At 40.2% G+C, this 22,260-nt stretch overlaps 1 protein-coding gene across 1 annotated transcript; it reads right to left on the minus strand.

Annotated features, from left to right (window-relative positions):
• Positions 1-396: 396 nt before the first annotated feature.
• Positions 397-21,147, minus strand: aff3 (AF4/FMR2 family, member 3). Its single transcript, XM_026946489.3, has 19 exons — positions 21,008-21,147; positions 20,283-20,561; positions 13,644-13,721; positions 13,484-13,517; positions 13,239-13,287; positions 12,182-12,233; positions 10,053-10,090; positions 9,593-9,776; positions 5,972-7,939; positions 5,755-5,879; positions 5,169-5,304; positions 4,653-4,777; positions 4,468-4,531; positions 4,171-4,307; positions 3,963-4,034; positions 3,574-3,667; positions 3,349-3,398; positions 3,028-3,224; positions 397-2,241 (listed from the first exon to the last, which is right to left on the minus strand). The coding sequence occupies exons 3-19, from the start codon at positions 13,716-13,718 to the stop codon at positions 2,120-2,122; spliced, it is 3,522 nt and encodes a 1,173-aa protein (XP_026802290.3). The 5' UTR covers positions 13,719-13,721; positions 20,283-20,561; positions 21,008-21,147; the 3' UTR covers positions 397-2,119.
• Positions 21,148-22,260: the final 1,113 nt, after the last annotated feature.

Here is a 22,260-nt window from a genome sequence, read left to right on the forward strand (position 1 = left end):
AGATTAGGAATGGGTAGGAAGGGTGTGTGTTATGGACAAGCTCATGCGTAAAACCGAGCACACCAGTGAGATCCACAAACACAGACGAAGTTTCATCTCAGTCATCACCAGGGTTAGAGACTAGTCCATCTGTCTTTCCCTAAGTGGAGGGTAGTGATGCACCCATGAACGCGTGGAAATCTATTTTCAGCATCTGTACTGAGTCGGATTTGACTCAGCTGTGAGTATGAGGCATCATGATAAGATGTGCTGTACACAGAGGAGGCGATCAGTCACAGCAGATAGCAGAAATGAAGCACAACAGGCACAATAATATTATACTGAAGGGATGCTTACTATTTGCCAATGCACATTTGAAGTGCTTTGCTGATTTTTTAGCATTTTATTTGAGAGTGTAAAATACAATAATAATAATAAAAAGTAAGGTTAGTAATGGTTAACTAGAAGGTAGAGTAAGATAACATAGAGTAAGGCTGAGCCAAATTATCCAGAAGGGTCTGTCTGCGTCCTGCAAGTCTACAAACCACGCCCACTACAAGGAACGCCCACTAGCAAATCACACTTCACAACATTCCCACGCCCACTACACAACATTTCCACGCCCACTCCTCCTAACTCTAACCTTAACCCTGTATTTTACATATTTTTGTGGGCGTAATTTGTAATAGTGGGCGTACCTTTAAGGGGCGTGGTTTATAATCCTTCAGGACGCAGACGATACACTTGGAATTATCTGACTCCCAGAAAAGAGCTGGAATTCTCATAACTAGTCGAGAGGGTCCTCAAGGGGCCTCAACTAAAAAAATAAAAACTTGCATGTACAAAAGAAAAAGCAGCGCTGGTGAATTCTCAGTTCTGAGTGGTCAGAAGGTGTTGATTCATTTTCTGGCAAGTCTCAGATATATATTCATGAGCTTATTGCAATATGTGCAATATGATTTCTGTGTCATCTGGGTAGTTATGTGATTGTATTTCATCTCGTGGTTTGGAATTTCATATGTGAAGTAGTGAATGAAGCCCATACAGCATGTTCTAAGTGTCTTCACTTCTCCATTATTATAGAGTACAAGTCAAAATAAAATGTTGAGCTATTACTTCTTATTTAGCACCATTAGTTCTGCATAGTTGTGGTCAGCTGATCACGAATTAGGTTAAGGAATTTGGCTCTGTTTTTCTACAGGAAATATTGTACTGGCAGTAATTCCAATTTAATCTTACAATTACAAACTGATATATATCATACGGTACAGTGCAATTGCATCTGCAATTAACTCTGTTTACTTACATTTTTTCCTCAGACTATTCAGATAGCAGGCTTGGATATAAATATATAACATTTTGCTTAGGTTTTAGATTTTTATGACAATATCCTGACCATTATGCAGCACCTTGCATTGTAAAATGGGACACTACTGCAAAAAACAGACACTACTGCACAAAAACCTTTATAAAAGTCATTTTTAGAAAAATGTTGACAACATTCACAGTGCTTTAAGAACATCAGAATGAACTCATATAAAATACAAAAATATGATAACTTAAAAAAGTGTCCTGTTTACATATATATGCAGGCAAATGCCAAGAGCTACTGAAATAAAACACTTCACTAGTTTAAGCTACATCATTCCACATAGTATTACAAATGAAGAATGGTTTCTTCGCCACATTTTATAAAAATGTGGCACATTTGGCAAAGTAACGCTCTTTGTACTGAAGTACAACTGTATGACATTGCTAAAGATATTCATACTTTCTTATTGGACACTTACTTCAACAAAAAAAAAAAAAAAAAAAAAAAATTCAAATCGGTGTCCTTTAATTGTGGGCTGTTATCTTTCTAGACATATGGCTTCCCCAATGCCTCTTAACTGTGGGAAGAAAAAGTTAGCAAGACCAGCATTTCATTTAACTTCTCCACAAGAGGTCCTGTTATACTGTAAATGTGGATTTTTGTCAAAATAGAGAAATGGATTCTTAAAATGGGTTAAAGGTATATGAACTGTCTTTTGCTGTCTTTCAGACCGGCAGGTTTATTATTATTGTTTATTAAGCTGAACGTGGGTTCAGGTTACAGTGTTTAATACAGGAGAGCCATCAGTGTGGTGGCTGAGTCTGAAAGCTAGGACAAATTGGCACTGATCCGTATCCACTGTAGCCCCTGTCTTGTGTACTGGACTATATGAGCCATGCTGCTGTGTAGGGTCACGGGTCCAGTCAGTGTGTTCAGGTAGTTAAAAAACTCTAGATATAGAGAAAGAGACAGACAGACAGACAGACAGACAGAAAAAATGTACAAATTAGTATTTATGTGTGTATGAATTAGGTACAGGAACAAGAATGTTTGTAGCTGTTGCTGCATAATAAATAATACATATTATTAATATTACTATAAATATTTACTCTGAAATGCCAGTTTACTCTAATGCCAGTGAATGTAGGTGTACCTATAAACTGGCAACTCAATGTATGTTAGTTGTTTATATTAAGTAATTTATGTCTATTAATAAATACTTAATAAATTTATTTCTTTATAATAGTTTAGTTAACTGTATTTGTAAAATCACCAATGGTCCCAGAACTAGTTTTTCTATAATGTTTTTATATATTATAAGTTTTAAAAATTTTATATACTACTCTTGATCTAAACTATACCTGGTTTCTACAAATTCAGTGCATATTGCTCTGCCAAAATACAAAATATCCAAAACCCCATACACAGCTCAGCACTCAGCAAGGTAAATGTAAATTCCACCAGAAACACTGTCATCATTTTGCAGCGAGAAAAGATTTACACTAACAGTCAACATACTGGCTGCTTCCTAGATTTAATATAACAAGGTTTGTGTGTTGCCAAAACTGACAGTTAGCAGTACAGTGTTAGATCTTTGAATGGTAGGTGTGACAATTTCTTAAAAAAGAAACAAAACTTATTAAATGCTCTTTCACATAATAATTTAAAAAATCATGTAATCAGTAAAAATGTCTTGCCTTTAGAGGGTGCTGTACTCTCAGTTATGTTTAACTCACCTTTGTTTTCCTTGGCCAAGGTGTCAGCTACCTCCCAGTACTCATAACTGTAAAGCACACAGTTGGTGATATTGAGGTGATTTGCTGCCATCTGGTGGATACGATGGGGAATGTTGATGAAAGGGTAGGTGTAAGAGCTGCCAAGTTGGGACCCAGTTAAACCAACAGGGGATATGCAAGTTGGAGGCCCATTTCCCCTAGAGAAACACACACCCAAGCACATACATACAAGCACATAAACACAAAGTGCCCTTAGTATCAGTTTGATTTCTGACTCAAATCCTTGTCTATATTTAATATCCAGGATGAGTAAAGCCATACTTTGTGGTATCGTTCCAGGGAGGTGGTGTGTGAGGCACTTTTGGTAAAGTCTGTAAGACCAGATACAAGAAAGTCAGTGTAGATAGAATTTAAGGTAGTAAGGAGAATTTAATTTAAGGTGATAATCAATATAATATGAATGACAAAATTAAATGAGGTTTTCTCTTAGCAACTTCAATAATTATGCATTACATTTCAGGAATGATTCCATGTGCTAGAGCCTACCTTGAAGTAGTCCGTCAGGGCTTTGGAGTATTTCAGGGCATGGTCTTTTTTCAGCCGGAACATTTGCCAATACAGGAGAGCAAGACAACGGAAACTAAAATCCAGACACATAAAAGTGTTTTTTAGACATTGAGATGGCTACATGATGAAACATTTCCTGAGTATTTCATCATTTGACAAGGATTTTAGGCTTTCTCCCTCCTCCTTAATGTAAGTAGGGATTCAGCCAAACTAGATCAAACTACTAAGGCATTTAGATACTAAATGGCTGGAAATGATGTGAAGCACTTCAGAGGACAGCATGTGGAAACAATCACTCTGGATAGCTGGTGCTGTTTCTAGTCATGGCACAGATAGTTAGATCTAGATGGTTACAGAGTCATATTTACCAAAGTACAGCCAGCTGCTTGTCCTCCTGCCTGGCTCCAGGGCCTGTGTGACTCTTTAGCCTCATGGCATATCTACCATAAACATAACATATTCGTGTATCAACAACAGACCAATGGCTGTGTGTGTGTGTGTGTGAGTGTTTTAGAGAAACTAAGGTGAAAAAACAGAAAAAGTGGGAGATGAGAGAGAGAAACACCACTTAATTACCTTATGAGTTCCACAGTTTCTGCATACATTGTATAAGGAGACTTAGCTTCCAGAGGGCCTTCCTCCATGGCCTTGCCACACTCCATGAAGGACAAGGCAGCATCCACATAATTCACAGCTTTCCCTAGTTTATCCACCTGACAGCAATGGGAATAAAAATTTAGGACAACTGAATTAAATGATGGTCTAATGTTTAAATATACTGTGAAACATCTTTAATAGCCATATATTTTCCTTAAACTACAATGCTTATACTAATGTGATATAGTGGTCACAGAATCTGTATTGCAAACATACCATAGCATCAGCTCGATGCTTCAATCTTTTGGCCTCATGCATGTAGTACTCTGCATGGTGTGAGCTAAAGTGAAAAAGGGAGAATATTGCTTTTTGATCTCTGGGGATGGGTATTTAGTGGATATTACTACTGACATTTATATGGATATGGAAAAAAGCTAATATATATAATATTGATAACTCACACATCCGTGTAAGGCACAGTTCCTCTGTAGGATGGCTCCTTTGCAGACCAGGTTCCAGAAGGGGGCTGTGTGTTTCCTGACACTCCAGCACACTCCGCTTCAATCTTGGGCCGAGCTTTTTGTATCTACAACAGGATATTGAGATACTAGCTGAAGCTATCTGTCTGATCACTTCATGGTCCACTCCATACCCACACCCCAAAGCACATAAACATATGTCGCCTAGAATGTCTAAATGCTCTGAAATAAAGGAGAGCTTCCTGGCAACAAAAAGGTGGTATTATTATTTTTTTTCTTTCAGTTACAGAGCCTGGGATACCATAGGAACGAGACCATTACCTTATGAAAGCTGACAGAATAGGAAAATTTCATCAAATGTAACAAAACGTTCTCTGCCTAGAAATTGTTGACCCCACACATATAATTTAATTAGTAAAATACTTTAACAGATAGGACACACCACTAAAGCACCAAGTGGACATTAGTCAAGGATGTTAGCCAAATTGCCTTGTGTACCTGTGTTTTTTTCACGGTGGAGTCTCTGTCTCTTGGTGGGTTTGTGTGTTGCTGGTCTGAATGCTGCGTCTTTGAAGCAGTTGGAGGAGAGAGTGGGGACAGTGGCCTCTTGGTGTAAATATAATCCGCGTGATGGCTGTTTATTAAAAAAGGAAGACTTCAGGTCTGGATCAGCTTAAAACACAGTAGGCTAGCAGTTGACCTAAGACCTAATTAGCATGAAGGTTTATTTTTAACCTAGAAAGTGAGAACCGAAGACTTTTTTGTTAACTGCTGAACTGTGACTTGCTATGTACAGTAAATGCAAATCTGGTTCAGTATTGTTTGTATTGGCATAGCTTCTTTTAGGTTTTCTTCCAATGGATTTGACACAAGTAAGTGGTCAAGTAAATGGACACAAAGGGAATAAACCATTCACTGAATCATGACCTAAATAAACCTAAATAAACCATTCACTGAATCATGTTGATAGTTTACTTTATAATCAGATACAAAATAGTATGGAAATTTTTATACAATATGATATTGTATGATATTCATGTCAATGCATGATATATATAAAATTTGTGTTTGGGTTCAAACATACTCATTATGCCTGTTGTTGGAATGAGCCTCCTGCTTTTCAGTGTCAGCTGAGTGTGTGGGAGCTGGGAGCTTTTCAGTGTGAACATGGCTCCTCTTACTTTCCCTTTGAGCTTCTCCATTCTCAGCCTAGATGAACACAGAAACACACATCAGGGAGACAGTAATAGCTTTACATTTCTTTGCATTATTCTGATCTTCTAATCTACTTTTATTCTAACCTTCCGTTTGCTTTTGGCATCTCCAGTTTCTTGGTCTTGGTGGTACTGATGTTTCATGGGAGTCTTTTCTTTAGCTTTAGCTGATGATGAAGCAGATGATGAAGATGAAGACCCTTTGTTTGGGACCTCACTTGTGTTAGGGACTCTGGCCAGAAGTGAGAGGTCTATCTTGACTACCAGATTCCTTAGTCCTCGATGAGAGACAGTGGTGGACTTCTCAGTACGGCCAAATGGCACCAGTGTGTAGAGTTTGTGCTTGCCTGGATGCTGTTGCCCTTCATCTGGAGAAGCGTCATTTGATCTTAACTCAGAGGGTCTGCATTGCTGCTGATGCTTCTGTTTTGGTGCAAGTCTCTGGCTAGATGTAGAGTCTGCAGGAACTTTAGCAACGTTTGGGGGCCGACAGGGCTCAGAGTCTGATTCTGAGGAAGACGAGGAGGAAAAAGAAGAGGAAGAAGAGGAAGAAGAGGCAAAAGGTTGGCGTGTGGGGTGGACAACGGGAGTAGGAGAGGGTGGGGATAGTGGAGGAGAAGGGTTAGAGTCTATAACTCCAGGGTTGGAGGAGTTCTCTTCACTGCTCCTCCTCCTCTTCTTCCTCTTCTGGTCTTCCCGCTCAGGTGCACTGCATTCAGTTCGGGGCTGATGCTGACTGTTGGTGTGGGGTCTCTGCTTGGGCTGTACCGCCTGCCATTCAGCATTATGCTCCTTCCTCCTCCTCCTCTTCTTTTCTCTTTCTCCTTGCTCTTTTCTCCTCTCCTCTTCCTCCTCCTCTTCCTCAGAACTCCGGAGCCAGCGTTGCCTTATTAGCTGCTCCTCCGCCAGTCTCCTGTGTCTTTGAGCTTCTGTAGTTTGGACCGGGGCTCTTCCCTGGGCCTTACCCCGGCTATGCAAATCTGGCTCTCTGTCCCTTGGCTTTTGGTCCTTCTGAGAAGTCCTAGTGCAGGGCACAGCTTCCTCCCTGGATTTTGTTTTTGGTTTTGTGCTGGGACTGAGTCTCGAGCTAGGTTTTGAGAGGGACCTAGCTGAAATCTCTGGGGCAGGCCGAGGTGGTGGCCTAGAGCTGGAACTGTGGACTGAGTGACTGTTTGTCTCAGTTGCAGCCTTAAGTTTGGGTGTGGGGCTGGGCTTTGGTTTGGAATTTAAACTCTGGCTCAATTTGCTCTTATGATCACTTGGTCTGTTGCTATGCTCAGTGCTACGATCAGTGGAAGACGAGTGCCTGGTCTTTGTTTTAGGGCTGAGGTTGGACCTGGAGCTAGACTGAGACTGATGTGGAGCAGGACTAGACCTGGATTTTGATCTAGATTCACTGCTTTGGGATTTTGGCTTGTGTGGAGTCTCTTTGTGCGCTGAGTTGTGTTTGGAATGATGCTGTGGGAGGGCAGGCTGTCTAGAATCTTTCTGTCTAGAGTCATTAATACGTTGAGTGTTATGGTCTGGTGGCAACCATGGTCTAACCTTAGGTTGACGCACAGGACTGGAGGTAAATGTAGCCTGTGTAGTACGCCTGGAGCTTTCCTGGTGAACCTGAGTATAAGAAGCGATTCTTGGAGAGGCAGGAGCAGAGGTGAGGCTAGGGCTAGGGCTTCTGGGTGGGTGAAGGGGTAAAGGACTGGGACTTCGACTTATTCTTAGGCTAGCACCTGGGCTTGGGCAAACACTGGGCACTGGGCTTGGCGCAGGGCTAATTCCTGGGCTTGGCCAAGGGCTATATCCCGGGCTAGATTGGTGACTATGCCTGGGGCTGTAGTCAAACCTAGGGCTGGGGACAGGGCTCTGGCTTGGGCTATAGCTCTCTCTTGTCCCAAGGCCAGAATCTCTCTCCCAGTATCTTCCTGGAGATGGTACTCTATCAGAATCAAAGCCTGGACCAGAGCTGTGACCTCCTCCTGAGTTGTGATCTGACTGTCGGGTTTTATGAACTTTCTCAAGCCACTTGTCTAGCTGCCAGTGTGTCAAGGATGGATCCTGATGGACACAGAACAAGAGAAAGATTCGATTTGAAAGAGAGTATTAAATCTAGTTTGAAAATAAAAGCATATGTTAAAATGACATTGCATGTTTCTAATCATACTGTAAAGACTCATACTGGAAGTCATTTTGCAATCTATGGAAATCTTAAAATGTAATTTGTTATATTGAGATGATAATGAGATGATGGTGAAATAATGCTAAAATGTCCTTATAATATTTTAATAATGTCATGACTGACTTATGTTGCATGAAACTTTTCATAAAAACATAACACAATTCAATTGGACATGCCAATATGCATTTAAATTCCGTTTGTTAAATGGGGGCAAATTAGATGGCACAATATGAGTGAGAGGAATGGACTAAAATGAGACTATTGACACAAGAGCATGGACTCTGTGGCCTGAGAGAGAGATTAAAAGAGAATTAGAAACATTAAACTTAATTGAAATGGATCTGCGCAAACAGCTGATACCTCGCATGAAGGGAAAGAGATAGAAGGAGAGCGTGAGTATCTGGGGAATGTGACAGAAACATCATTCATCTAATCCTTCATCACCCTTTAAATAGCATATAAAAACAAGACATTTGAACCAGCACTCTTTACAAAAGACTCCAAAATGCAAGCTTCTAAACCTTAAGTTAATTTTTTCCATACACAGTAAAACAAAGCTCTGTTTTATAACAGCAAATAAAGATTATATCCTAAATGTTTTTTTAAAACTTTGTGAACAATAAAGTAGTAATTAAGCTAAATCAATATAATGGGACAATACTCACTTGCAGGCATACATAGGAATGAGGGCAGTCTACTTTCCCTGCTTTCCTCTGGTGGCTGACCTGTGCTAATTTAAACGTCCACTGCTCTACTCAAACAACCCCCCCCCTTCCTCATCCCTCACTCTTTTTCCAGAGAAGACACTGCATCTCTTGTGCCCTCTCTCACTCTCCCCCACCCGTCCTCTCCAACCACTCTCTACCTGGAACGGCACGTTGTTTCCAAGCTTTCCTCCTCAGAGACACTCTATGGCTGCACATAGATGAAAAACATATGGCGTCCCCTTCTCTCTGCTCCATGGGCTCCCGTATACAGCATGTTCAGCATGTAAAGGAAGCTGTGTCACACAGGCACTTTCATTCATACAGTGGAGCAGGTCTCTGTTCCCGGAGCGTGCAGGGTAGCAGACCCTTCTATCTTCCCCACCCCCCTCTGACAATTAACTCTCCCTCCTCCAAAATAATGAACTGAACAGTACAACCATACACTTCGACTTTAAGTGGCAACTGCATACAGACTTTACTCATGTGATATAAATTTTGATCACTTTAATCACTTTTTGTACTCTCCAGTCTGATATCCTTCAGGACAGTTAATGTATCCAAAACAATAGGGATTTTTACTGTATCCTGTACCTATTTAGTCCAGGGAGACTCCACATGTTGACATGACACTGAAACTCTAAATTTTCAGTGGCCTGCAGCCCCTCACCCCCCTTACTCACATTCCTCATACCCCACTCACTCCTCCAAGTGCTTCCTCCTCCACTCTCCACCATCTATACCTCCAATGCAAAAATAACTTTTGCTGGTCAGTTCATAGAACAATCAGGGAAGACAAAGGAATGAGAAACAAAAGTGTAAAAGTACCTCTCTGCTGAAGGTAAGAGGCGGTGGCTGGCTGGGGATCTCAGGTTGAGTCTGTGCTTCTGGGCTTGGGCTGCGTGACCGCTGGCTACTGCTCCCAGACTCACTGGAGGAATCAGATCCTGAGGAGCCCGAGCTGGAATGTCTTGCCCTCCTGCCATGTGTGTGTGTGTGCTGCCCTGACAGGCTGTCATTCAACACCCACATACACATATACACAGGCATGAGTAATGAATCATCATGCATATAAAGTTCGTGAAAATGTACACGTGAACATGACGTACATAAACAAACATGCTGGGTTTTCGAAAACTATGCAACCTGCAGTACGCACATTCAGATTGAATGATTCATTATGTTGGATTGGACTGAAACTACAATACATTCCTAAAGACTTCATATTTGAATTCATAATGGATGAATTAACGTCATATGAATTAAAAACACAAAAATGAACACTTACTTGTGATGTTCAGACCATGAAGCAATTTGGTGAGGTCCCTTTAAAAAAAAAATTGGAAAGTTTTAAATATATTAATTCAGATATTCACAAGCACTGAGCCAACAGAACACTGATCACAGCAGCACATTAAGATCAACTAATGGTCAACTAATAGAAAGGTCATAACTTGGAGCATAATACGACGATGAGTCAAGTTGCTGTGACTCATATGCCAAGAGTCCATTGCTTAAAGGCACATACACTCACAACTATTAAACTTGTCTAATTATCATAAAATGCCCTCCCCCCTCCCACACACACACACACACACACACACTGACTAGGTACTCCACACCCCAGAACAACTGGAGTTAATAGCTCTGCTTTAAAAATAATTATCCACGTTGTTACAGACTGAAAGCAGTCTTAAATAAAAAAAAAATAGAGGAAGTCATATAGCCACTCCCCAGAAACTAGGTCAAGGCAAAGAGTTAAACATATGTGTGTCAAAGCAAATTTGAGTCAGATCATATGCATGTCCACACAAAGGACACTGTTTGTGTCTCACAGACAGTCCACAGAATTGCTGCAAATGAACTGTTATTGACCCTGTGCATGCTGAGTGGAAACAGACACACTCACTCTCAATTTTACCCTCTCATCAGATAATATTTGGAAGCACAACAACTGACAAGCACTCACAAATAATCATGCACAAAAAAAGAGAAAGGGTGTCCGAGCATGGATGCCACTTTACCTGGCCAGACACTCATCAGTGCAAGGGTGTTTTCCTGCACATTCAAAAACAAAAACTGGCCTAAACAGGAGCAAATGTAACTTGGAAGTACTTGGATATTTTTTTGTCTGATTGACCATTTATAATGGCTATGGTCAAAAGTCATCACTCCAGGGTCTCCATTTCTACCATTTTCAAGCAACAAAAAATAATTGGTCTTCTGAAATATTTTTCTAAAACTAGTGACTCTGTGTTTGCCTATGTGTATGGTGCCGGTGAGGTCGGCTGCCGTCACGACTGCTCCAACGTTTCCAGGACCCTGGTGTTCACATCAAGCAGGACCTGTCATGGTCCTGTCACATTAACACGTTTGGGGAAGAAGGCCCGTCAGCGTCTTTACCACTTTAGACATTTAAGGGACTTTAAACTGCCCTCTAAGTTGCTAAGGAAATTTTACATCTGCACCATCGAGAGCATTCTGACGACAAGCATCTCAGCCTGGTTTGGGAACAGCACCAAGCAGGATAAGTGGGCTGTTCAGAGGGTGGTGCGATCAGCTGAGTGCAAAATCCGCACTGAGCTCCCTGACCTGCAGTATATCTACAACAAGCGGTGCTGAACCAAGCCCAGGAAGATAGTGAAGGACCTCAGCCATCTGAACAATGGACTCTTCTCTATGTTGCGGTCAGGGCAGTGCTTCTTCTCTATGTTGCGGTCAGGGAAGTGCTTCCATTCCCTGAAGGCCAATTCAGAAAGAATGAGGCCATTCGGGCCCTCAACCAGGACAACACCTAAGACTAGAGCTTGGACTTGTTTGCATAACACCCACACCACCTAAATACCTGTTAATATACCATTATTACCCCATATTTATAAATATTTATTATATATGTTGGCAATTTCAGTTCACTACAACTACCTCAGCCTGATGTTGCATAGCATCACATTACATTGCACAAACAACTGCACATATCTGCACTTTATTCCAAATATAATCATACTGTCATTCCAAATACCTTTTCCTTTTCTACCTGTATACAAGTAAATTCTGGTTTATGTAAATTCTATTTTATGTCATGGACAGTCAAAAAAAAAAGCATTTCACTGCACGTTGTACTGTGTCTGGTTTTGTGTGTGACCAATAAAATTTGAATTTGGTGTTGCACACTGTGTGCACAACCAGTCAGTAACGAACAGTGACGCAATCCCCACTCCAGAGTACCAACAGTTCCTGTTACTAACAGCATCAATAACTATACAATTAAACCCCGGTACTGGACAAATGGCCAATGGGACAAGAACAGTTCCAGGTGCTGATGGTTCTGGTATTTTTTGCAGTGGAAAATGGCCCAAGAACACACAAACACACCTCTAATACTAAACTGTTCTAGAGGCTTCTGAAAAGCAACCATACCTTGTCACTGTCATCCTCATCACTACTGAGCTTCAGGTCATCAGCAAGCATGCTGAAAAGGCAAAATAACAAGCTGTTAGCCAAGCATCGGTATCAGTGTGTGCGTGTGAGCCAGCATAGTGTAAAGAGCAGTTATGACCTGAGAGTGTGGATGATGAGTGCCAAACCACACTCATAAACACACCCCTCAGACTTTAATTTGCATTGTGGTTTTGTTGCTGAATGTGACAGGGCTCTCTCTGCTTGTGTTAATCTCTTGTGTTAATCTAACTCCATGGGGTGTATGCACTTAATGATGTGTGTATGGAGTTGGGGGAGGATAGAGCCAGAGTTCCATATGAACCTTAACCTTCCATATGAACTCCCCTCAAAACAGCAGTTAGTCTCAAGCTGTAAAATTCTTGCTGTCTTCCCCTTTCACTCTGTCTATTTTTCTTTCTCATACTCACTCACTGCTTTATTCCATCTCTATGTATGTCTAAAACACACAAGCTCGTGTAAAAAGTTGAAAGTTCTGACTTGATTTGAAAATTGGTACAATTGGTAAAATTAATCATTTTGAAAAATACCAATTACTAACACACACATTCCTTTGACTTAAAGTGTATTTAAAGTGAGCAAATTTTTTTTTACAAAAGGGAATACTCAGTTTAACACTTCTTTATTTTCTCTTAAATTTGAATCTGTTCAGTTAAACTGTTGGCTGTATTTTGTGTGTATTATGGCTTTACACATTTCAATCTAGTAAGAATACAACTGGCAGTCTTCTGGCAATCCACACAGATGTGAGCAGTTAATCCCATAAAAGTGAGAGTGGGCAGGGGCATGTTTTTAATATCTTGATGGGGACCAAAGCAGCAGCCCCCGAAGTGTGAAAAGGTTACTGAGGTTAGATTAGGCCTAGGTTTAGGAGGCAGAGCATTAACTAGCTGCTACAAGGTCCTAAGGATAGTAAGATATACTTGTGTTTGTGTGTGTGTGTGTGTGTGTGTGTGTGTGAACTGTATAATAAAGCTCACAGTCTGCCGCCAGATCGGGTGTCATGTGTCCCACTTACGATTTGTGAGGGGCCACACGTGGCATCCTTATAGGGGCATCACTCCTTACTGAGAAAATAAACAAATGACTGTATGAGAAAATGAGTCTTAGAAAACTGTGTTAATCAACATGTGAAACATTTGAACATGCAAGTACATAACAAAAAACATTAAAAGCTTGCTCACATCTACATTAATACACACATACTGTTTAAGGAACCAAAAGCAGACATCAGAGAACAGTTGTAGCTACATGCAGCTTTACCTTGTTTGTGATGAGTGCTGTGGCGTTTTCCCTCCTGCAGCAAGCAGATAAAACATACAATTCACTCAGCAGGTAGTTACACAAACACCTTGCTGTCAGGTAAGGTGTGGATCTTCTGGGGCTGGGTTAGTGTGAGCACTATCATATCCCTTATACTCACTTTTGAATCTGAATACAGGAATCGTTCTGTCCCCCCTCCACCTGGGGGCTGCTGGGAAGGCCAGGAGTGGGTCATGTCCTGAGGAGAGAATAGGTCAAAGAGGGAGAAGTCAGATAGATTTAAAGATTCTCCGTGAAATACATGCAAGTGGAAATGCAAGAGTTTTGCTGTCTGAGGTGTGAGTGAGAGATGGCCTACTGACAATGCTCTGGTTCATTTACACCATGTCATTATGATTGTTGTCCACTAGAGGCCATACCAGGTGGTTTGAATTACAATCCATAGCATCTTGCCAGTTTGAGCAGGGTGTCTGGGATGGGGTCTGAGTTACAGGGACACTTTACTGTATTGGAACTGTCCTCATATAACGAAAGAAGGTCTGTGAAAAAGTTTAGCACATATGCCTCTGTAGGGATGTAATACATATTAGTTAATTATTTTGACTGAACAGATACAAATTCAGTTATGACTAGGAAGCGTAATACTGAAATACTGAAATAGACCACGGTTTAGGGCACACCCACTCCTGGTTCAAATCCAAATACAGTTACAGATATTTGCAGCATTAAACAGACACAGATACAGACACAGTGGCTTTACATTACACCCTACAAAGAACTTTCCTGTTAGTATATAAACAATTACTACTACTATAGCAGCTACTACAATTTTAGAGTACTATTGCAAAGTCATAGCATATCCATTCATCCATCAATAATTTTTATGAATATAGAGGAACAGATCACATAAGTTGAGCAAGTACTTTCTCTTTTGTTACTCTACATATGTGCGAGTTCCACTAGGATCCTGATCACAGGAAGCACAGATGTTATCAAAGATTAACAACAAGGACAATTCACAGAGTATTCACAGCCACAAACACACACACACACACACACACACACACACACACACACATACACAAAAAACAAACCAAGTAATCTAATGTCATTTTTATATTCTACATGCCTTTCTCAGTGTACATTAACTCCATGTTTAATTTCTCCACACAGTACAATACTAATGAAATAATCAGAGCAGCAAGATGTCTGGAGATTACTGAAGAAGTAAGTATAGGATCTTTAAGACCTTTATTATTCAAATTCTCTTTTTTATTCTTTTTGAAACAAATTTCTAGATATTTTACTTATATCAAGCTTGAAATTGAAATTTACCTTATTTCAAGTGTTTATTTCTAGAAAGAAGCAAAATTATCTGCCAATAGAATAAGACAATTTTAAGTTTGAAATAAGTAAATATATCTAGAAATAGACATAATGGCCTTATTGTTGATATATAATAATATCATATTAGGAAAGAAAACTTTTCCTTTATTCAAGATATCTTCACTTGCTAAGTAAGACATGCAGCGTAAGTATAAGCATGTGTTTCTGTGTTTTGTTATAAATCAGAATGTCTGTCTCTAAGCAAAAATAGCTTAAAACAATTTATTGCATCATCTGTTTCATGTATGAATTGTGCATTGCTATGTGTGTGTGTGTGTAATGAAAAGGAAGTAGTTGGTGGAAAAGGTCAAGTGTTATCTGCTCTGACAGTGGTAGCTTGTCAGAGGAACAGATGTGGATGTGTGATAAGGCAGATATTAGGATAGAATAGAATAGAATCCTGCCTGTGCTACATACTTGAAATCTAATCAGCAGGTAGAAACACTAGAAACACTTACTATGACAAGCAGAAGGTCAGTGTCCTGTTATTTACCAAGACATGATACAGATATGTATCCAACTACCTAAATACTAACATCAGTGTGCACCCACATGCACAGATATTCATGCAAATGCTTCGAAAATCCAACCCTGTGATATTCCTTTAAAAGGAAATCATTTGCCAAGGACACTCACCGATTAAATGGCACACTTAATAATGGTCCCATTTCCTCTTACCTTCTCTAGCTTATCTTCAGAGCATCTCTCACACAAACACACTCCTCCCTGTGGAGTACAAGCTTTCCTCTTTCCACTTGTCCTCTGGCTTCATTATATCTCACCGCTCTCTCAGTCACTAAGGACGAGGTCGTCCCTCTGTTCTAACAACAAGGCTTCCCAGGTGAGCCTGCTCCTATGTGCTGTATTTCTGAAGTCTGACTGTTTACACAAAAAATCACCCATGGTTTTAATAATCTTCCACCATTTCAGTTTTACTTTGAACTCGCATGGAAGGAGACACATTTACACGACAAAGTTGAATGAAGACAGTTTAATACTTATATTGTAGACGGAGAAACTGTGCCCATACACGCTTACACATATGCCACTGAATAAGTTTTTTTTTAATCAAGCTCTTGCACTGAGAGTATCTTGAGTGGGTAGAGAATGCTGTTCCTTTACCTGTGATGAAGTGAAGAACTCATAAATAAGCTTAATTTAGAAACAGTCACTAACTGAAAATGCAAAGAAAACCACACACACACACACACCCACACACACACACACAGAGATAAATAAAAGATAGTGTGACTGCATGCAGGTGAGTGCTGGTTGGCTGCAGCCGAGTGCAAGAACCACATGTATACAACTACGCACCTTAACACACACATTTAGCACGCAGCATCTTATGGCACAACATCCTGTGAGATTACAGATTCTCTCCCACACACAGTAAGGTAAGAAAATGGGGAGGCCAGGAGTATACAGCAGCTCTTCTGACCAACATGTGATACAATTAAACAAGCACATCACTTTAACTCACAGAGAGAATTAACAGTGGCAAGCTAAAAAAAGAAAAAAAAAAGTTTTAAAAATCTATTACTGTCCCCAGAAGTATATTACCATATACCCAGATGTATAAACTGTATATATATCCTTTAAAACACAAGTCAATTGATTTTGACTCTGAATATCATTCATTCATTCCTATATCTTCAGTAACTGCTTTATCCTGGTCAGGGACACAGCCTGAATGGGATCCTGGTTTGTCACAGAGTGCTCTGAATATCATGCTTATGTTATGTTTTTTTTTTCAAAGTTCTCTTTATATACCTCTCCAACTCCCAGCCTATTTTTACTGAGACTACCTCCCTGTCACAAATATTTATAAGCAGGCCCCCAGTTTATCAACAGTAGCTGACAGCAAGGTTACATCTTGTAAATTAAGTAGCTTATTCTGGTAAATTAGCTAGATAATATCAAGCTAAGTGATGGGAGAAGCATGGTGCATGCCAAAGTCATCTTTTAAATTAATGTTTTATAGCCAGTTTGTGTTCCAAACCTGAGTGCTAAACAAGAACAAAATTCAATTCCTTGCAAACATACTGACCTGGGTTTTTAAATGCTGACCTGACAGTGGTGTGCTGTGCATCCTGAGTAACAGGACGCCAGGAAATCAGTTGAGAGATCACTGAAAATGGAGTTTGGTAAAGAACAGTTATGTCTTTGAAGAACAATGGAAGTGATTTATTTTCCATGTTGCTTTAGAAATGGCACATTTGCACTCTTTTCACTTGTCATGTTGAGTCAGTGTTGGGTTCATTAGCAAGATTTAGCTTACTGCAGGTAGTGTGTATTATCATCCCAAATAGCATACAACTGTACTAAAAACTATGTCAAAAGAGTATGCTATTGTTTCATATAGTGAAGTACAATTTAGGACAGTAGATTTGAGGATGGGCAGCATGGCAGGTCCCATTCCCACCTCATGCCCAGGGTTCCTGGGTTTGGCTTTAGATCTACCGTGACCCTGACCAGGATAAAGCAGTTACTGAATATGAAGAATGAAGATTTGCAGTTTGGGATGTGGCCTGTGTCCTGCTTCCACTCTATGTTGATTGCAGCCATGGGCCACTCACAGTCAGTATGCAAACGTGCCTCTATCATTTTAGGATTTTCATCCTTATAATTTAAAATCCACAGGAAGAATACAGTTTTCACAGTATAGCTCCTTTACGATCTTAGGTTACAAACTGAGTACCCATTTAAAGCATTAATTTTAGCCACATTATTACCTGCAAATCACAACTGCATGGAACACATAGGCAAACCTGACCTTTTTTTACTTTTATTTTTTTGTTACTTATACATGCTATATTAACTAGCTAGATCTCACCAGCCAGGGACTCACTGAGCTGTGACAGGTAATAAGTCTAAAATAAATAAATAAATAAACTTCAAAGCATCTTTGGCTGCTAGATAGTGTACCATATTACAACTAACAAGCTACTAAATTTAGTATTCACAAAGATAGACTTTGTTTTTGGTTGCCTAGCCATCAAATACTCTTTTCGACTAACGACAAGTCCATTAACTTAGCTTAGCTTAATTTAGACTCTGTTTACACCTGCCATTACCCTGTGTCCTGGGTGATTTGCATCCTAGTTGCATTCATTCATTCATTCACTCATCTTAAGTAACCGCTTTATCTTGGTCAGGGTTGTGATACTTACACTCTGAATATCATGCTTATGTATTTTTAATTAAAATGTTCTCTTTATAATGCCTCTCCAAATTCCAGACTGTTTTACTGAGACTACCTATAAAGAAAGCAAACTGCACTAGCAACTCCATGTAAGAGTTGTAGTTATATGCTATTCACATAAGTCTCATTACATAGACAGTCTCATTTATATTTACTGATTTACATATTTACTACAGCAATATTATGGTAGCAACAGGAGTTCAGGGTCAGCGCTCTCAGTGATTCAAATGAAATACCTATATTTACTCTAGTTTTACTTCTTACTATTCTGTACAGCTTTTCACAAAAAAATACTCAGTATGCATGTTTCTGGTGTTATAATGCACTCATATCACATTGTAATTACCATTTGGAAACTTGAAATTTTCCTCCCTCTATTCAACTCCCACTTGCCATTGTGTAACATTACGTTATAAACAAACATGACTGTAACAATGGCAGTAGAGTCTGCAGTTAAGGGTATTTGGGAGTGTTATTGCAGGATTTAACAGTACATGTTTATCAAACATGTCATTTGATAGTAATGACTTCCTAATTAATAGTATAGTGTCATTTAACTTCCTGTCTCAAATCATTGAAAGGCATTAAGGTACTGTATTCTCTCCGTAGAAATGACGAAGTTCCAAGTCTGAGAACAGCTATACTTAGAATCTCCAGCTCATCATCTTGCAATTACCGGCACTATTAGTCTCTGCAGTTATCTGTCATGGTGCATGTGTGTGTGCTCCACAGTAAACAGCACTGGCAGTTTGAGCACACAGGTGAGCCTAGGGGAGCGTGCTGTGGGTGGGGCTACAGAATGGACTCTAGTGAATCCTGTTCTGGTTGGGGTGGAGATAATGTCAGGGCCTGGGTAAAACTTTGAAGTTGCACACATTTTAAAATCCCTTTGTCATTCATTAAAATGGAAAAAAAACCCACAGAACTTTCACACAAAAGAGACGGATGGTTGTTGATCTGCGTAATAGTTATAAGAAATACATAAGCAGGTAGAGCCATAATAAAGTTTCACATGTGTGGAATTGAACACACTTTCCCCCCACACTGAAGGAGAAAAAAGAGCCCAAAGGTCTTAAAGATCTTTAAAATTGCACAGTTTAATTTATTTTTGTGGTTGTCGATGTTCAGTCTCAGATGAATCGACTGTTAAACACCATGTTCATAACAACAAGCTGAGTGGTGCAAGAAAGAAACCCTTCCTGAGAGCATCTCAAAAAATGCACCCTGAAATTCACCAACTGTTAACTACAACTGGCATCATGCGTTGTGGTCAGATTAGATCATTTTGTTTGGCAATGATAGGGGGCTGTATCTGAAAGGCACCTGATACCCACTAAAATTCTGTGGTTGATCAGTGGTGCTTTGGGGCTGTTTTGGGGGCAGACTTGGCCATAGACAGAGCTTTCAGCATGACAGTAAGTCAAACATACTTCCAAATCTTCCAAAAAAAAAAATAAAAAAAAAATCCATGTTTTGCAGTGATCATGGAGGAGTGGATCAAGTGGAGTTTTCATTGGTGAAGTGGACCAAGTCACCACTACAAGTGTCTCCAACCTTGTTAGACATTACAGGAAAAGACTCAGTGTTGTTATTCTCTCCACTGTAGGTGTGGAGAATAAAAATAAACATTAATTTATGAGGGCATGAAAAGGAGCATGCACGCTCCAGGCTAGGCCTATCATTAAGACACTGAATAACTAGCCAGTACATCATCTCTTTATTGAGACAATGTGTAGGCCTGCTTACAATGTGACACATGAATACAAGTCTCTCTCTCTCTCACTCTCTCTCTTTCTCACACATACACACACACACACACACACACACACACGCACACACATTGTGGTGCCCTTGTAGATTAAAAGACCTAAGGTCATATTCTGACTCACAGAGAAGCAGTAACTGATGATGAGCCTTGTAATGTGGAAGTTAACCAGAATACTTTGAAGTATCCCATGATCTCTTACTTCATCTCATCCCATTACACATATGCACCAACAACACTTATTTCATTCTCTCTCCTCTCTCAACACCCCCAGCAGCTACCTTTATCCACCTCTCTGCATGTTTTCCTGTCTGAAAGAATGACTCATCTTTGCTGCTGTGACTAGGTGACTGTAAGTGTGAGACTTACAGTGAGAGAGAGAGAGAGAGAGAGAGAGAAGTAGCCTACTTATGCGTTTCACTGATGGTGATTTGATCACTTACTCATCCACGCAGATCCGCTCTGCTCTCCCAGAAAAGCCTCAGGGATTTGATGTGATGAACCACCTTTCCAACCTTCTTCAAACTCTTCTTCCTCCAAGCAGGTGCTGATGTGTGTGCATATCCAGCTCCCGACATCAGTCTGTGCAAACCCTACACGCTTAGAGTCCTACAGTTCCAGCAGCTCCTGTGCGCTTTACCGGCGGCTCCAAACGCGGCACAGAGACACGGTGAGAGCCATGCTGGGACGCAGAGAGACTTGGATGACGGAGTGCACCAGCCCTGCAGTGACACAGCAGAGGAAGTCTCAGTTTGAATGTTTACATTTGAATATTTCAAACTTCACCTAATCATCTGCGCGCGCGGCCACAGAGCAAAACCGAAAACACAAGAACTGCGCTCAGCGCACCTTCAACCGGAAAACGGTTTCAACTGACAGAACTGCGGTAAACACTACAGTCCCAACACCGGTACTGCCCCAGCTCACACAATACAACACAACACAACACGGATGAACAATAATACTGAAGTGATGCAATCTGTAATGAAGCAACAGCTTAGCTGTATAAAAACTTCTGGATGAAATGTGGTGTTAAGGCTTGATGGAAATAGTGCAAAAAAAAAAAAAAAACTAATGAATTGTTAAATATTCCAGGAGAGCAAGAAAACAAGAAAATTTGTTTCTATTTTAAAAAGAAGAAAATCATTAATTAAAACTTCTCGCTTACGTGTGATGAGTACCGAAGAAAAACAAACAAACAAACAAACTCCTACACGTTTCCCCTTTTTTAAAATACACAGTAAGCATGGTTCTGTTTGAGTCCTTTCAGTAATCCATCATGGTGCTAGTGCGCTCCGCTGCTCCGCGGTAAACAGAATTAGCGGGTCACACACACACACACACACACACACACACACACACAAGCACGCACACACACACTGTGAGCACGGGGAGCGCGCGTGGGCAGGGCCACAGATACACTCCACTGAGTCCCAGTGCAGCGGTTGTGTCACAGCTGTAACGGGTCTGAATGTGAACCAGCCGGAACTCCAGTCACCAAAATGTGCAATCTACAAAAATCTATTAGAAGGCGTGTTTTAGCAGTTTGCAGTAAGCGAACCTACACACTTAAAAGGTTCTTGGAAGATATTTAATGATTCTTGTCTCAGTAGCAGAACCTGTACACATGTCTCTAGGAGCCTTGTTTACTAAAAGAACCCAAAACTCAATAAGATCCCTGGGTTGTTGTTAGAGTGTAGACTTTTAAATAGATTCACTAAACAGATACTTGGTTGTGTGTTTGAAACTGGCCATCCTGCTCTACAGATGGCAATGTTTTTCATGCGTTTCATGCAGAAGAGTAAAATGGCCTGAACCTGCATATGTAGAGGGATAGACAAGAACAAATCTTCACCTGAAGCAGGAGTACTGTTATGTAGTAGCCTCACATTATCTTATGTAGAGTCTTCACACTGGAAGGCTGTTGTCTGACATCAATACTTCAAAAATCAAATAAAGAGAAAGACTAGCTACTAGTGAAAGAATAAAGATGAATAAAATGTGGATGCAATTCAATGTGTCATGAGATTTATAGAGATACTATGAACTCCCTTGTCTGTGTATTGATTGATCACTAAATCACAGTGAAGTTGAGGAGGAATGAGACAAAATGGGATCAGCCTTTGCTGTGAGGTTCACTTTAAAGTCAAGAGAAATGATGCTATTAAGGTCTGTAAAATAAGGAAACCAGAAGACCACAATTCTGATCCCAAACTTCTTTTTTGCTCTAGCCTTTCACTATGTGTCTGCTCAGATTTTCTCAATGGTTGGTAGAACATTCAGGATGTATTGCTAGCTTTGATGATCATAATTCTATTACTCAGGGCCGGGGCCATGCTGTTTATACGGTTTCACATATGCCGTGATGGCTTTCATGTAGTGACATCTAAATAAGAAAAATGAAACAATATTCCAGCTAGT

The sequence above is a fragment of the Pangasianodon hypophthalmus genome, chromosome 5, assembly GCF_027358585.1.
Source record: "Pangasianodon hypophthalmus isolate fPanHyp1 chromosome 5, fPanHyp1.pri, whole genome shotgun sequence".
Classification (NCBI taxonomy): Eukaryota; Metazoa; Chordata; class Actinopteri; order Siluriformes; family Pangasiidae; genus Pangasianodon; species Pangasianodon hypophthalmus.

Coding starts and splice junctions, on each gene's coding strand:
- aff3 (XM_026946489.3), bottom strand. CDS start 13,718: ATGACCCACTCCTGGCCTTCCCAGCAGCCCCCAGGTGGAGGGGGGACA. Junction 7,940..9,592: donor CTCTTACCTTCAGCAGAGAG/GTACTTTTACAC, acceptor TGTGTCCATCAG/GATCCATCCTTGACACACTG. Junction 4,532..4,652: donor ACTGTGCCTTACACGGATGT/GTGAGTTATCAA, acceptor TTTTCACTTTAG/CTCACACCATGCAGAGTACT.